Below are 17,926 nucleotides of genomic sequence, written 5' to 3'. Positions count from 1 at the left end.
CCGGAAGCCCCACATCAACTACTCTAAATACACTATTCAGTGATTTATTTGACCATCTTATCAAACGAAGACAGCCGAAAGTTAAAAAGGTAAATAGGACGTCTCCGACTTCCGCGATTTCTTCATCCAAGACGACGTGATCAATGATTCCCGGTCAGAAAAATACAAAAAGGGGTCGAGTCAGCAATAGGGCTTAACATTATGTTACTCGAATATTATTAATAGCAGGTAGATGGCCTATTCTTTCAAAAAGTACTGTTAAGGTAGAAACATAGTTTCAGTTTAATAACTTTGGTAATGATAGCTTATAAAAGTGAATCATTGAAAAAACTACACCTCATTTTTTGGCGTGCCGCAAACAGGCCATTAATTGTGGCACAAGTAGGTGCTTTCTGATACTTTTTCTTCAAACAATAAAATTAAGTATTAAAGCGCTTTTGCAAACCCGTTGATTGAATTGACCAGAAAATGCAGAAGACTCTTGAAAACAAGTTGAATCAACTGTTTTGTAGTTTCCTTGCTTTATGTCAAAGTTGAATACGATTTACATCCGTTCTGCATTATTTTCGGTCCCTATTTCATAATGAAAGGTTTAAGAAGGCTATTTAAGGGTGTGTGATTTTGTCGTTCCGAAAATAAGACGAGAAAGCCAACCATAAAGCGCAATGGAAAAGCGGTAGGCGCTAACAAACCAGTTCGTTCCGTCTGGACTTAGTCAAATGCTTTTAAGTGCCCAAAATCTTTCAGAAGAAATGGTATTTTTAGTTGCCTAAAGTCATTAATGGTAAACCGAAGGTGTAAAAATCTTCCAAATGCACTTTTGAAGCTTACCCGAAAGCAAAAAAGTTGATGCAAATGAACAGGAGACATAACAAGGTATTAAGGCATGGCTTAAGAGTAACAACTTCAAAATTAAGCTCTCTCTAGATTTAGGATGACTTTATGTAGAACTTATGCCTTTCACTCTGAGTGCATTGTAAAAGCAGCGAGCTCATGGAATTGGAAAAATAACTTGGAAAGGGCTTCTCAATTTGGATTGTTTGAAGAGTTTATGTTTAGATAGGTAGCAACGGTGGTAGCTGGTGTGTTTTCAAAGGCAAAAAACAATTGGTTTTTCCAATGGGTCGTGCACGGTGAAAAAGGACCCCTTCAAACCTGAACATGTCAGTAAAGAAATCTCTCAGACCGCAGGTTACTCCAAAGCCATATGACAAGGCCTAGTAATCTTATCGCTAGCGGATAAAAAGGTAAGTCCGTTAAAACTGTCCTACCTCAGCTACAAGTTGCTTGATATAAAAGGCTTGAAGGACTATTCCAGGCTACAAACTCTTCAGCCAGCTCGAAAATCAATGAAGAGGGGCAATCAGAAGAATAATAGGAAGGCGGCAGAAGTTAGCGAAACAATTCGTCTGGCCTAGGCTCACAAAAAGTCTTCAATGTATACAAAATCATAATAAAGTAATTTTTCAGTGGTTTAAGATTTAACGTGGCCATCAAGTGAAGGACTTTCTGGGCGAAAGTGCGAAATCGGAAGGCGTAGGTTTGTAGCGTTCGGAAACTAATGCAAAATAGGGCCGTAAGAAAAGTCGTGCTAAAAAAGAGGATTGGAAATCCGCTTAACGTTTGGTGGGAATCATTCGCCTTATCCAGGCAATTTATTGAGAGAAAGGATTATATCTAAATAATACCATTATAAGGACTTGCAAAATGTCCTTTTGATGAAATCAGAAATAAGAATTACCTTAACATTGGCTCTTTAAACCAGTGCCGCTGAAAATGAACCGGGTGCTGGGGAAGCAGTATGTGTGTTGATAATTATGTTTCAGTTAGGTAGTGAAGGAATGAACCATTTGACAAATTACCACACATACAACACAGGAAAGGATGCGCATGTGGCTTAAATCTGTCTCCCTAAAAATTCTTTGGATCGTATCCTCATACCACTGCGTGATATAGAGTCGTCAAACCCTTGGTAATGGATGAAAAGTATTTGCAGGTCCGGCGAAATGACTGTTCCGCAATTGCGTATTTTCCTGCACAATTAAATCTGCGTTGGTATTCGATTTTAGTGCATACTCAATATTTAAAAGTACATTTTACTGGTTGAGGATACTAATGGTTTAAATGTCTTGGAAGCTAGTTTCGAATGTAGATTAGACCTATGGCGGAAGGGTGGTAAGAACCAATGAGGCAATTCTCTCGGTCCAAATTTAGCGAAATGCCTTAATGTCTGTTGCATTTCTGAGTTCAAAAATAGAAAAAAAAAAACAGAAAATAGAGGTGGGGATAGAAGCCGAGCCTGAAAACAGTTATATTTTACAAATACTGCATGTATTCATGGTTAAATACTCCTAACTTGCTCTCTTCTCAAAAGTAGTTAAATGTTCCTTTTTGTGGGGTCAAGTAGGATTTTTAAGTAAACCGTATCTCCTTAAAGTGGATAACCAATATGCCTAAAATGAATAACTTTTAGCAGTCTATGTTATCTGTGGCAAGACTTACTGCTTCTACCAGACAGTGAGGGTAAGAATAATGGATTGGATGATCACATATGTCTGGCAAAACAGAAAATGCATTCAATTTAAGTTCCTCCGACCTCATTTCATCCCCACATCAGGTGGCAAGAAATCGTTGCCTGATCAGTGAGAGGGTAAGGAAGGTTTTTGCGAGAGAGTCAAAACCACTTTTGTGTGCTAACATTCCACTCTGTTCACTTTAATTGGCACCATCATTTGTTCTGCCCATATTTCGACCAAATTTGGGGCTTGCATACTTGGATACGGAATATGCAATGAATAAGAATTTCCAGTCTGGAAAATTAGAAAGCCCACAAAATCTCACACTTGTTTAATTTGCTTGAAATAGAGGAAAAGTGTTTCCGGTAGTTTCTAATTTGACAAAATGGGCAACATAATGTAGGCGATTAGTTGAATGCATGATGGACTCCGCTCCAGAGTGGAAAAAAGAGCAGAAATTTTTATTAAAAAAATATGTATACATTGAGTATAAACTTAAAATTCTAACGCATTTCAAGTACATTAATCGAAATGCAGGGCCTAATACATAACGGTGGATCGAAAAGAAAGGAATATACTTAAATACATATTTTCTTTGAAAGTGAGTCGCTACCGCCACATTAATGGGATTTTTAGCATTTGCTTAACATTCGCCCTCCCACTCGTGTTGGTTGAAAATGACGATGACAAGCTATTAACAGCAGTAACTGAGGTCCTTTATGTGAAAAAGGTTTAGTTATTTTCCATTAGGTTGGAAAAAATAAAAAATATGAAGAATCATGTACATGTACAGCGAAAAATAACATATTCTATCTATTTGTCAGCTAAACTGTTACTTTTCTCTCATTTCCCTCCCCTTCACACAACCACCTTGTTTGTCCATACAATTCAGCCTGTCCACCTACCTTTGTTCGATGGTGAGGGAATACGAGTTTCACTATCAATGTCTTCGTCCTCAGTATTACTGTTACCACCGGAAACAGCAGCAGTAGTGGGATCAGTCTCCCTCCACGTAGACTCCAGCAGTTCCACCACTTCCGCGGAATCTGTAGTTTCCAGTCTCTGACGCGGCAGTCGGCACTTCGCCCCCAGCCACCGTTTGGAAGGCTCTTCAGCAGCCGATAGAGTGTTAGGTTGGGGTGAGGAGCGTCGACGTTGACTCCCTTTGGGTCGGTTACTAGGGGGTGAGCGGGGGAAGGAGGAAGAGGGAGAAGAGAGGTTGGTAGGAGTGATTGTGGAGGTCGCGATGGTAGTGAAGGCATGCAAGCTGGGGCGCCGGGGCATTTCATTAGATCTCAGAGGAAGTTCGTTCGGGGGAGTGGTTGGAGAGGCTGCCTTTGTGTAATTTGAATTCGCCTCGTCGAGGGTCTAGTAGGAGAAAAATGTTGAAATGTAGAAGGGATAGCCCTATTTTTAATAAAATCAGTTGATAGATGGGAGGCCCTGTGGTGATAATATTATGATTAATAATTCCAATAGAGGATCAAGTAGGGGATACACCGAACCCAGCCTGGTCTGCTGGCGTAGTGACAAAATTATCAAGCCATTATTTATTAAATTTTCCGACACCATTACACAATAGACCTGACACTTTGCCCACAATATCGAGCATGGGTAGTGTGCATTTTGCCAGCTCTATCATACTTTTAGTCGTGAAACCGATAAAGGCAGTGGAGATAGGTCAAGACATAAAAGAATTAACTGGTGCTAAGTCCGTCAATTTATGGATCGTAAGTGACTCAAGCACTTTCGGTTCAAAAAAATAAATTTTTCAAGATGATACAACTATTTGAGGAAGTGGTAGGCAGTGGTGCATTAAAGGCTGCTTCTCCATTGTCGCACATACTACTCGAATATTCGTTGGCGTACTTTTCCAGTGATAGGTAAGAGAAAATGAGATTCTTTACTTATTGGCTATCTTGAATGAAATAAATTAATGGAAATGGTTTATACGGTTCTAAGAGCAGTAATCAAGGAAATGAAATTTTACCACCTAGGTAGAGCATCAAAAGGTGTATTGTAGGTACAATCTGACTTGCTGAATCAGTAGCGGCGTGTTGGTTTATTATGAAATGCTCTATTTCAGCAAGTATGTACTTGCCATTTGTGAAGTAATTTTAAGCACTACTGGTCACCGTATCAATTTGGAGAGTCCACACAGTTTAAACCACTAGCGAAGTTTTTGACGAGGCTAGATCTAATGGAGGAATAGTTGACATGGGAGTGCAAATCTTGAAAACATAAACAGAGACCAAGGCTGCGAATATCGATGAGCTGCAAATAACTGCAATGGAAGCACTTAAACCTCAAAATGCTTTTTGGAAGCTTCAAAAGCTACTTTTAAGGAGCCCTTCATGATTTAATTACTTCCTTTGGAGTTCCAAACCTCTTCTTCATCATTTAAAGTAAATTAATGGCCATTAGTAGTGTGTATACAACCTAATTAACTGTCGAATCACAGCTTTTTTGGTATAGGCAAACAAATAGGTGCCTTACTGTGATGATAATAGTTTTAATTTTTAACTTATAAAAGTTGCAGTAGTGTAATCAGCGGCAAAGAAAAAAGCCAGATACAATCAACCCAGTAGTTTGTTACGTGAGACAATATTGGCTTATTAAGAACAAAATTGTGGGTTTTTTAACCCATCTATCAGTATTTTCGACAATATTCAGTTTTGAATGACCTTTGCCCTCTAGTTTGCTGTGAAGATGCGCCATCAGCACTAATTCAAATGCTGTAATTTGGAGGCATTAAAAATGAACAAAATGTCATCTATAGAATTATCATTGGAAAAATTAAAGGAAAGTACTCCAAACGATCAATTGTAGGGTCAGCCTGACTAAATCGTTTGTTTATGCACAAGACGTGCTACACTCAGGGGTTGAAAACTTGACAGATGTTTTAAATGAGTTGCATTTTTAAGTTATTTTAGCATTGTAAATTGCTTTTGGGGGAAAAATATTAGAACTACTAAAGATAGATAATAATTGTATATCAATTTCTAGCATGATTTCAGCAAAGTTCATAGAGGTTAAAAAGGGTTAAACGAGAATTCCACCAATTTATCAAACACCAGACAGTATGGAAATGTCCTCCAGGGAGATTCGAATGTCAAAAGAAATTGTTAAATACATGGAAAAGGTAAATATTTATGATCGAAAAAGAAATGTCTTAGTAGCTAATAAACTTCAGTAACAATTCTTACAAGATGCAAAGAGCAATCATTTTATCCTAGCAAGCTTTTAAAGATGCCTCTCGTTACTATTTGGCCTAAATGGGCTTTTTACTAATAAAGCGTTGTAATATCTCTAGGTGGGAAAAAAGCAGGCTCCCTAGCGAAAGGCAACATTTTTAATTCTTTTGTCGTAGAGGTAGAAAATGGGCAAATAAAATTTACACTGCAGTGGCATTTCATCCGTTAGGTTACGTGCCAAATGCAAAGGCATCACGTGTATCAGAATTGTCTTTGGAATACGGACATAGGTATGGGGTAGCCCCCTCTAATTCCATGCATAGATAGGCAGCTGATTTAAAGTTGTTTTAGCGTGGCAAAGAGATCGAAGGCGCCAAACTCACCCGAATGTTGGATCCCAAAGGTGAAGGAGGACTGGCTGACCTCTCAGAAGAGTGCTGTGAGGTGGAGGTCCAAGAGGTCCTCTGCAAACGTCTCTCCGCCTCCTGCAACCGTGCCTCTAACTCGCGCACCCGACGTTCGGCCTCTAGCCGGGCCGCTCGTTCCTTTGCCAGACGCTCCCTGGAATTAAAATAAGGAGTTTTACCTTGCAAGAAGTGATTAAAGTACAGAAATCTAAACAAGAATTAGGAGCCCAAACATAAGGTAAATCTCGTCTTTTGTCCGGTCTTAGAATGAAAAACCCAAATCTAATACAGACAATGAAAAGTGTAATATTCTCGTCAGCTCAGCACATATTCGAGGGCTTGAAACGTTTTTTGTACCATTAAGTTCCTCCTGCATAGAATCCAGTGGGCTCTTTCGCTACTGAGAATGTTTCCTATGTGCAAAGCATGAAAAATTCTTGCCAGAAGCGTGCAGTCGACACCAATCAGCCATGTCATGCCCCTTCACTTTCCATTAGTATCTCAAAATCAATAGCACAGCCTGAGCACCCACCCTTGAGCGAAACCCCATCTCCTAAATCAAGAGACCTTCGTATGCAGCCTGTCCAATCCAACAGTGAATGAAGATGCTTCTCAAGGTAACATTAATTCTAGTTTCTCCTAATTGAATACCTTGGGCTGGTATATTTAGGCGTATTAATCACCATTTTACCCACAATGTAGTCGTCTTCACGCAGGCCTTAAATGTGGTTAACGTGTTCTAGATTAGAGGAACTGCTCCAAAACTAGGCCCTGTCTCAATTAACCTTTACAAATCAGGAGGAGATGGCAGAACTTTTTATTGTTATATGTCATCCTAACATTTGGCTCACTGACTTTGCTGCTAAGTAAAATATGCTTTGAGGGCCGTGAAAGAAGTTGTTTATTAATACTGGTTTTAAGAGCACTTCGCAGTTATTCATGAGACGAATTTTATCAAGTAGTCTGTTGCCATGTCTACTCTGGAGTAACATGTTCATTTTCTTAAACTAATATTTGTTCCCAAATCCGCGTTAAAGAAGGGACATGGTAGGACTAAACGAACTATCCTTCTACAATTCCTTTTTACTTATTTATCTTCCATATACATAAGCTAAAACAAACATTGACCACTACTCCTCGGCCGGGAAAAAGATTGAAGAGGGGACCATGATGGCACTCATGCGAATGACACTGTAGAGCCATAGGTATCCACAAAACCAGCTGTTGTTGCGCATTGTCCAAGGCATATACACATGCGCAAGTAAAAATTACATGTGCTGGCCACAGAAATAAGTTGAGTAGGCAGTGTCGAAATGAAATGATAATCGCTTTATTTGTGTTAATGGATTTGCCGACTTTTTGGGCCTCTAATGCACGTCATACCCTATTTAGATGCATAATAAAAATCGAAATACATTAGACTACAGCTACTACCAAAAAAGGCATTTTATGCAAAAATATTGGAATTATATTTGCAAAAGAGCGAAAATGGCTCCCTCTATACGTTGATTATAAGGCTACTCTCTCACCCACTTCCCTCATGATACCGCCGAAGGGAATTCAAGCGGTACAACCCTATTGATTTCGAAATTAACGCGTGTGGCATTTGCTTAGCTAAGCTTTGTACATTGTATTATATGAGCAATCAATCCAGCAGCATAATTCTCCGCATAGATCGTCAGGAGGCTGTACCACTGCCAAACGCTATACCAGCGCTGCATCACGCTCCACGGTTCGCATTGCATATAATTAACTCCGACCCTGCATCGTCTGTCTGGCCTGAAGTTACTCATCCAGGCCTGTACTGCCCAAAATGGCAGCAAATACGTAACTAAGATTATGGATACGAAAAATTACACAAGTGTATACGACAGATATGTACATATTGCAAATCTGCATACCATGTATCGTTAGTGGGAGCACAATATTAAAACAGACGCACTATCTGATACGATGTAAACGGCACTTTTATGACCTCCAATAATTAAGTCTCCCAAAAAGTAAGACATTGCTATTTTTTGATGTCCAGCTTCTTGGTGGGTTAGTCAGGATTATTACGATGTAATTTACAGTTTGCTTCGCATTATTTATTAAAAGATGTCTCTACCTCGTTACACTTGATAATTTATTTTTGCGAGTTTTACCTTTCATTCATTTAAAATGTACTTAAAGTTCAAGTTTCATTTGCACAAATGAATCTTTTTCAGAACTGATTAGAAGTGCAAAGAAATCAAGAGATCAAGGACATTGGGAATAATTTGTCCACATCACTCGATAACAGGACTACCTTTGAGCCTAACGATTAACCAATGAGGCGCGCTATTTCCTACCACGGTAGTGAAACACAAATATTGTGCTTCGCATGGCCCGGGTCATAAAGTTACTACGCGTGCATTACGACCTAACAAAGTGTCAGCCATGTTTTGGTGCAATACATGCAAATGGTTTTTTTATGAATGTGCTTGGCGAGCAATAGGGTGCGATACTCTCTGACATGTAGAATAAAAGCTAAGCGACTTTACTTGTTTAGTTTATATCTCCAAAATCAACTTGGTCTCTGTAGTTTGGTATTAGACTATCTTGTGCTTTAACAGTAATTGGTCTTTGCTAGCTGGCTGTAAAAAAAACGGAAGACGAGTGAATGAGAAGCGCTGCAATGCCTACAGTCAAATACAACGGGTGAGGTTTCCGTCTACCTTTTTTTCATAGCCTAGTCGGCGTTGTGAGGCAATTGAGTGTTCCCTCGACTCGTTTTAGCTGTGCATGGCTCCTTGGTAGGTTGATGGAGACACCCATTGCTGTATTACATTAGCCGACAAGGAATCACAGCTCCAATCAGGCTGTGACCGTATGGTGCCAAGCGTAAGTGTAAGCGCTTCATGGATTCAGCTTATGCCTAATGAGAACTAATTTGCCTTTGCAAAAGGCCACACTGAGCCACCACTCATAAGACGCCCATCAAATTACCGTAAAAAGGAGTCCGCTTCCGCCCCGTATCCTTTTCACCTCCCCATTTTGTAAATGGACTTACCTTTTGATGAGTACTTTTTTGCTGTGATGGATTTAACCTGCATGTGAGCAAGAACATTCTGCTGTCTTCAATTTGGAATCACCAAAATACTGGTTGCTCATATCTACTTCGTGTATGAAACCCCTAAGTTCTAATGTTATACTAAGATTTGCTTCTATTTTTATTGCGGTGTGATAAACTATTCTATATTATCAAGCAGTACTCTTTAGATTAAATCGCTACAAATTTTAGTAATTTTGCACTGTATTAAAATCAAAGCATTCTTTGCTAAATTTAAACCCTTTTTTGATTAGTTGCCCAAATAGAACAAAACTGTCCATTGGCTTTGCACGCAGTAATGAACTGGGTTACATGGCTTCGAAATGCTATGTTAGCAATCCAGTGATCAGAAGATAGATTCAAATGGGCAGTGCCTAGTACATGGCCACCTGGCAGCCTGCGAAGCAGTTTTCGCTTTTGCCCCCTTTTCAAACACATAACTCAGACCTGCATGGCATTTTACCATTAATGGACCCTAATTTTACTTTTACGACATATACGATCAGATTATTATTTAAAAACATTCATTTTTACTTCACTGTGCTACTAAAACATGCAGTTGGTAAAAACGGCAAAGTATCCTGCAAATTTTAATTGATCCGCATTAGTCCATCTAACTCCAATAATTATAATTGGTTTGTGAATGGCCTGTCCCTCTTTTTACATTAATATTTTCCGGTCCCATGCTGCAGCTACTTGCCTCTACATAGCCAATAAAATCACGGACGATCTACGTGCGCTTATTACCTAAAGTTTACAACCGTCATGCTAACCACCCAATATTGCAATCAGGGATCAAAAAGAATGTCTGTGCTGCATTAGAGCCATGTGAGAGCAACTTATTAACAGGCCATCTTGGTACCTTATTGCTGAAAAGAAAAAAGGTGTGAGAGATGGAAATAATTAATGGTGAATCAAGGGTGACGATAAAATGACTTCCATATATCCATTCTGCTCTGATGTAGCAGTCAGATTCCTCATAAATTGCTTTAATTTTGCCTTGTTTTCTTGTACGCTTTAGTTTTTTATTGTTTTGACTGACTATTTTAGCGATTCTGAATCATTGAAATTAATCTGCTGAAGATGCCGCTAAATATTATAATAATTTACTATAGCAATATCTTGTTTGCCCAGAAGTAGAACAACACTCACAGATAGACAGTGAACTATAATTCAGTGTTGTATAGTTATGCATTAAAGATGGAAATATTGCATCCTGAAGAATCGTGATTATCTTTAGTGGGAAACCGTTTGCGTATGCAATTGAGGAGCACTAAATGCCAAATGTCCTCTGTTAGGAGAAATAGAATTCGAAAGGCAGTGATTCAATGAAGTCACACCTTGAAGTTCCGAATAACGATATAACGCTTAATGTTTTTGGCATTGGCGCTGTGCATTTCTTTTTCAGACATCATCCTTTAGAATAGAATTCGTCAGGTGTTGTACCTAATGACAGTCAAGCTTGCTACTTCATGAAATGTCATTTTTAGTAAAATTATAAATTTTCGTCTCGTTCTACCACGTTCTTCAAATTCTTCGAGCTTCATCGCAACCAGGGGACGTAAATGCATCAAAATCAAGATAACATCAATGCTCTGATTCGCTACAGCAGTTTTTACCAGCGATATGATAAAACAACTCTTTGATTCTAAATAAGACCGTCTGGATCAGATGAATGAGCAATCCTGTGAGCTCCTTTATCTTGCTCGGCCATTTTACAATTCATTCTCCTGGACTCACCGTTCCAACTCTCGAAAAGCATTCTCCTCAAGAGCCTGAGAACGCATCTGCTGTACCTCAATAGGAACGGGTTGGCGGCGTCGCACGTAGAGCTCGTTGTTACCTATGCATAGCGCTAAAATCTTCTTGTTCACTCTGAGATTCTTGGTCAAGAAGACGAGGTCCTGTTGGAAGACATGAAATGCATACCTTCACCCATCTTAGAGAGAATACATAAGGAGAGAAAAAGGAACATACAGAACTCTTTTTGTCGATCGGTTTGATGGTAAATTTGCGATCGTTATAGGCGATATTGCGGATCTCTGACCAGGGAAAGCCCACCTTTGGATTTACTCTAAAAGCACCAAATGCTTGTTCATTTAAAAATAACCTTCCCATCTACAGGAAAGTATGGTAAACAGATGGTGGAAAAATGAATCCACTGATTCAATTATGCTAAAAAATTAACGTCCTTTAATCAGTAACCTCATTATAATTCCTATAAAATTCCTCACGACTTTTTCAGTAAAATACTAACAATAACAGCAATCCAAACGCAAGTTCCGGTTGACTTTACGAAAAGACTACCAATTCATTTAGTTTGATGAATTTCAAATGCTTTAAATACTCATCTCGTCCGACTTCAATTGAACTGGAATTGTGTAGAAAAAGGTCTTTTACGGAAAATCAAGCTGATCATCCTCGATAGGATAAAGCAACATTTTAAACATTCCCCATATAAGTTCTTCCCCAGAGGATCATAATATCTTTTTCCCCTTAAGACTTCTATACAATTTTAAGTTTTATACTCCGAAGCCCAAAATAACCTCTTAAAATGATTACTCGTAAAGTGCAAAAATGATAGCAAATTGCTCAAAAAGATTAAGACATCTTATTTGAGAACTATTGCCTCTTTTAGTTGCAGCAAAGCAAACTTAAGGTGGATTCATTAACGATACTTTAAATTTGATTAAAAATGTAAACTATTATTAAGAGTTGTCGAGGCGCCGAAATTTCTAATGAATGCGCAACATCTTAAAGGCACGAATGGATTTCTTCCCTACAAGCTCACTAAGTTTTGCATTTTTTTACCAAAACGTGGAAGCATAAGTTTCAGGCTTATCTATGCAGAATCTTTAGTGTCTGCGTTCTCCCTGCCATCATATTGTCATAGTGCTGTTTTGCTCCCCCTGCATTTACACCAAAGGTCTATTCTGTCTCATACATTCCTTGACAGCTTCAGGAAGAACTCTAGCCCCGCGAAAGTCAGGGACGATTGGCCGCTTTCTTCGTCCACACCAAGAGGAAATTGGAAATGTGCCATGCCTATATCAGTTCTAACTAAACGCCTTTTTTGTCCTAATAGTAAGAACTGCTGCTCTCTCTAAAATAATGAAATGATAAGCAAGAAGATTTCGTTGCCTGACATTGTGAATAAAATTAACCTTGTTGAGATCAAATTACTCTGGAAATTGAGATTGTTTATTTACAGATCGTTAGAAATCAGGCTTTTTTATTTCCGCCCTTAGAGGACTTAAATTTACATAAACCATAGCAATAATAAGGTTATCTCGCCTTAGTAGCTTCCAACAGATACTCTAGATCATACCCAATGCCACGACAGAAAATTTTCGAATGTTATAAAGGTTTTTGATAAATAAATGATTGAAAAAGTATGCTTCACCTTTTTATTAATAAATTTGACTACATTCTCCTAGTTCTCGTCTTAATTTTAAGAGAAGGCTTCCGTAAAATCTGCCGCAATCCGACCTTTTATCAACTAATTTAATGTCCGAAAGCTAGCCGCTCAAACCGAGAACTGTTTCAATTTTAATGTCCACTACACTACATAGCGAAACTGGGACTCCTAAATCATTGCATCAAACGAATTTTTGAGTGTTCTGTTTCAGTGGATTAAACTTTCATCTGATGGATTAAAATATGAGAATTGATGTGACCTTTCAAAGGTGTATATACAAAAACAACACTAAGCTATGAAATTGGCCGAACTTTAATCAAATGAAAGATATTTTGACTGAAATGAACCCCTAGAAGCGAACATAGCAGTATTGGGTCGGATGGTTGTTTTTTGTGTTTATTTCGGATCGATTTTTCGAGGACAATTTTAAAAATACCTGAGTGTTTTAAACTTTTCAATACTAGTAACTGAAAATCACTGCAAAAATTATTTTTTGGAATAGAAACAAAAGCTGCAGTTCTTAAGTTAAATGAAATTGAGATGAAGTGAGCGTTTTACAGTCGCCTGCGCAAATTACATTCTGTCAGTTTTGAGCGTCGAAGTAATCAACGAATTTTAAGTCTTATGAGCGAAAACCATCGCTTTTGGCTATTTGGCATTTGGATGAATACCCCGTCGAAGTTAATGCTGATTGAAAGTGATTAAAAACACTGCTGATTTCTGTTAAATTTCAACTGGTAAAGGCAAATATTGTGGGAGGAAAACTGGAAATCACTAGCAAGTCGCTTTAGCTACTTAAAAGTACGCTTCTTTTAAAAGTCCTAAGAAGGTCGTTTAGATACCGTGAGTAGAGTGAGAAGGTTTCATCCTTGCACACTCATACTCACATCTGCAGTCACATGTTCGAGGACTAATTGCGTCGTTTGCGGAAAAACTGCGAACGCCTCGGATGCGAGTGACTGCCAAGGCCGGCAAAGATTGCCACAGTCGAAAACCAAGAAAACTCAAGAGCTTTTTAGAAGGCACCGTAAAGCTACGGTAAATAACGGCTTATCCAAGGTGACACGAAAACATTACTAAGCAGAATCGGGAAATTTCTTAAGACAGGAGTGGGCAAATCAATAGATTATGCAAAAGTGCATTTACAGTAAACCTGTATTTGTTGATTGACAAGTTCAAAAGATTAACCTCAACGCCGTAACAGTTAATGAAAATCTAGATTTGAAGCAATTCGACCCATTCAAATTAATTCACACGGGAAGAGTTCAACCACCGTCTGATAACAATAAATACTGTATAGTCATAGGTTTGCTCCAAAATTGTCAGACTAAGCTAACGAATGAAGCAAAACAGTCCCTAGATTGTTCTGAATACGCAACATGGGAAGTTTTATGACCATTTAAGTGTCACTAAGTGGGAGCGTTTAAAAAAGCTGGAAGGAAGGCCCTGCAGACCATAAAACTTTGCTAGACAAAACTTACGATTTACTGTCAATGAATGACATTCGTTTTAAATGTAAAAGTAGAGACTTGAGGCGCAACATAACTAGATGATTTTGAAAGCTGATAAAAGACTTCAGTGCATAAATAGTCAAAGTGTGACTCGAGACGGAACCCAAAAACACCTCAAGTGCTTGAGCCTACTCGTCAGAAAGGTTTGAGTCTAAAATGGGATGCGAAATTCTAGAAAGAGTAGGAAGTTTTGTTTCACTTATCTAATTTCACTATGGTGCTGGCGTAAATTCGAGCCTTAGATTTCAGGAATCATCGAATAATCTCAAAAACGGACCAAAACATAACCTGGACTCAAAACGTATTCCGCAAATCAGAATTAAATCGAAGTGCAATATGAAGCATTGGCTACAACTTCTTAAACACACTTTTACAAAAGCACAGATTCTTGCTACAAAAAAGTAGCAGCAGAACCTGAGAGCTGGCGAGAACTCTGATGGTTCACAATCAGGCAACATAAGGTGCGACATAGGATTTACAGCCGTTCACAATGCGCAAACCTACTTATCTGGAGGTTTGTAGATAGCTAGACCCATAGCGTCGATCCCGAGGAGGAGGTCCGTGCCACGTCGGTTGCAGATCTCAAAGAATTCCACCCCGTAGGTACCAAGCCCCTCGGCAATTTCGAGGTAGTGAAGCATCGCAGTCTGCGGATACATACCCTGATGCTCTTCATACCACCGCACCACCATGCGGATCCAATCCTGTGACTGCAGGTCGTAATTCACCAAGGTACTATAAACAAAAAGCTATTCTTTTAGCTAAGTATAACACAGAAATGTAATACTAAATTCTTAGGTTCCTTGGGTGGACAGGTTTGCTACCAGTGATACATATATGTGGCGACTCAGAGTACTCATCTAATTTTAATGCTTTACAGACATGTAAAGTTAGGAATTATGGGAAAAAAAGTTGAAAAAACTGTTTTACGTTTAATCATTCAAACGCATCTGCTCTGGAGTGGTCGCTTTCCTGAAAGACCCCTTGGTCTCGAATGTGGCAAGGGTGGAAAAGACCCTAACGTAAAAATTTTGTTCATCCCGTTCACTTTGCATTTCTAAGAGTTTGACTTAAACTTTTATTTGATGGCCCTTTATGCGTTAAAGGAAGGCGAAAGTTAGTGCCAGCAGGGTGCTGCGAATACAAATGTACATCCATGCTAGGCCTTGATATATGGATATGACCTGCAAAATATCCAAATCGCGTAAATTAATACTTCGAGAATCGTTATTTCTGGTATTTTCGGCATCGTTGTTACTTAAATGGCACCTTTTTGGAGCCTACAATCCCTTGCGCATTAGTCATTTGCGTTTTTCTTTAATTACGGATAAGTAGAAAAGCGGCTGTGAGCGCTGTCCTGAAATCATCACCATCCAATAAGGAAGCACTTAGCTGCCAAGAATGTGACTGATGAACTACAATTTTTAAATATGAACTAAAATTATCCTTTACCAAGACTAATTTTCATGGACATTGATCTGTACATTATTTTTTTTACATTACAGCTTAAAATAATTTTTAGTTACTAGAGTTGTTATGACAACGCATCGCACCACTTCCTCAAAAATAACGGGATTCTAGAGTGCCAACATCAAATTAGTTCCCCGTTTTTTTTTAAACCACTGAGGTATCAATTAACGTTTGCATAAATTTCCACTCGCTACTGCATTGGAAACAGTGTTGTACCACAGGCGGACTAGACGCAGATAGCCACAATATTTGTCCGGCATGTCATTTCGACGTGCTTATTCGTTTTAAAATGCCTTAATTTTAAAATCTCGGCCGGTGTTGGGTGGTGATGCACTGAAAGCGTCGTGTTAGAAACCAAAAATCAAAGGAAGTAAATACATGGTGGTTTTGCGGAAAATTTACAAATTTATACTTCATATTTTACTTGTTGTCATTTAGAAGAATCACCATAATTAGGAATTAGATGTAATGAAAACTTCCAGTTGTCGTTGACATTTGATTGCTATCACTTGCGAATTCATTTCCGTTAAAAAATGAATATAACAGAAACTATGAAACATAGACTGAGATTATTTGCACGGAGATTTCACCCAATTAGATGCATTTAATCATCCATTTGCATATAAAAAAGGAGCTCAGGGAGTTAGTTACCATTGTGCTATCTAAAGCAGAATTGTTGCGCAAGCAAATGGCAGAATCACTTATCTAACAAGTATTTCTGCGTGTTTCATTGCAAAGCACAACGTGCAATACCAACATATCTGCAAGCTAAAGTTTGTAAAACAACTCTGTGATAGTTAAAGTCAACCACATTTGTTTTTTCGGGAAACTAAAACCGTTATTAGACAGTTATTTATTAAGCCAGGCAAATGATATTTCATCCTTTCTCCTAATTAGGTAGTAGAAACGAATCAAGTATAGTAGATTTTCCTCCGAATTGCAAGACAATGGTTTTCTTTAATTACAGATTTAATTAATGGCCAAGACAACTTCTAAAGGTTCGGCTCTTGCCATAACATTTTGGCTGTTTTCAAAATGTGTTCCCTTCATTTTATAATGCAGCAGATCGCTGCTTCCACCATATCTCCTAAAATTACTCGACAAAAACAGCTCAATTTCTTCTCATAGACGCATACTTTTTTTTTGCATTCAGTGCTGAAAATGCTAATATTTCTAGAAAAAGTGCAGGACTACTTGTTGGCTCATAAAGTACGATTGCCACCGATGTTTTAGATCATTTTGAAGAGATAGGCCAGTGTCCGTGTGCTTTAACAGCTTTCTGGGCCTTGAGGAAGAGGGACGTAATCGATTCACAATTGGACCACCGTGCACATTGTCAGCACCCCAACTTGCATGATATTTGCATACTAATATGCAGCTGGCTCTATACAATCACCAGCTGCACTTGATGTCTCATTTGGCAAATTATCGAAGAAATGCAAAAAAAACAAATAACTCTTATCAATGCGATGGCCGGAATGACGCAGATCAAGGCAGTTGTTGACCATGATGATTTGCCAATTTGAAAGTAGGGTTTTTAAGTAGCGACTGTTTTCAATAAAATGCCATGTTAATAATGATGATCCCATCACTGGTGCACGAGGGCTTGCTGGTCACCGTCAAGTCTATCTGTCACCTTTGTAACCAATAGTGCGAGCATAAGATATGGCATTGCCTATGACATTCAATAGATGCTGTAGGTGCGAAAAAGAAGCATTGATCGGTAAACAAGTGCTTTGGTGGACCTTTATATTGCACACCCACGGGGAATGTACAGGCAAAAACTAAACGAACAGAGATAGACATTACACACACGGGAATTCGTTCAGACAGTGAGAGGAGAAAAAAGGACAGCAAGATAAATAGGGGCAATAAAGATTGGGGAGTACTAGCATTTTGGTAGCTGGTAAGACTCACCCCTCATCTAGAATGAACAATATGACTTCTAGAGTGGATTTTTCATTCCATGAAGCCTTATTTAGCGGGCAGACTTTACAATTCACATAGAACTGGTTTATTAACTTGAATCTAAAAGATAAGTACCTTAGAGGAAGAAAATAAGAATTATTTTTTAGTCAATTCGACTATGTGAGGGACACCTTCAATGTTGGGATTCTGACGACGTCGTATCAACTTTTCACTTTATTTTTGTGAAGAATAATTAGAAGCACTTCATCAAATTTGTGTTTTTTTACTGTATACTACACAGTCTACTGGCTGCTACTAATGTGGTAACTCCATTATTAAAAAAAAGGAAAAATAAGAGGGAGAAACTTGGATGGCAAACTTACTTAAGTAAGAGCTATCATAGGAGCAGATATTTTCAATAATATACTTATC

General features: G+C 38.5%; 2 protein-coding genes across 2 annotated transcripts; one reads left to right on the top strand and one right to left on the bottom strand. All coding sequences in view use genetic code 11, as the record gives it.

The window, feature by feature from the left end:
* Nucleotides 1-2,935: 2,935 nt before the first annotated feature.
* Nucleotides 2,936-8,374, top strand: EGR_06233 (hypothetical protein; the record flags this gene model as incomplete). Its single annotated transcript, XM_024495482.1, has 6 exons — nt 2,936-3,033; nt 3,267-3,433; nt 3,996-4,246; nt 4,293-4,399; nt 5,887-6,000; nt 8,290-8,374. 6 exons carry the CDS (start codon nt 2,936-2,938, stop codon nt 8,372-8,374), a joined length of 822 nt encoding a protein of 273 aa, XP_024350113.1.
* Nucleotides 8,375-10,923: 2,549 nt separating this feature from the next.
* EGR_06232 (Radixin) lies at nt 10,924-14,808 on the bottom strand (the record flags this gene model as incomplete). Its single annotated transcript, XM_024495481.1, has 3 exons — nt 10,924-11,091; nt 11,165-11,261; nt 14,621-14,808. 3 exons carry the CDS (start codon nt 14,806-14,808, stop codon nt 10,924-10,926), a joined length of 453 nt encoding a protein of 150 aa, XP_024350112.1.
* Nucleotides 14,809-17,926: the final 3,118 nt, after the last annotated feature.

The sequence above is a fragment of the Echinococcus granulosus genome (genome assembly GCF_000524195.1).
Source record: "Echinococcus granulosus chromosome Unknown EG_S00053, whole genome shotgun sequence".
Classification (NCBI taxonomy): Eukaryota; Metazoa; Platyhelminthes; class Cestoda; order Cyclophyllidea; family Taeniidae; genus Echinococcus; species Echinococcus granulosus.
Note: the sequence above shows the minus strand (reverse complement) of the source record. Positions and strands in the feature narration are given on the sequence as shown.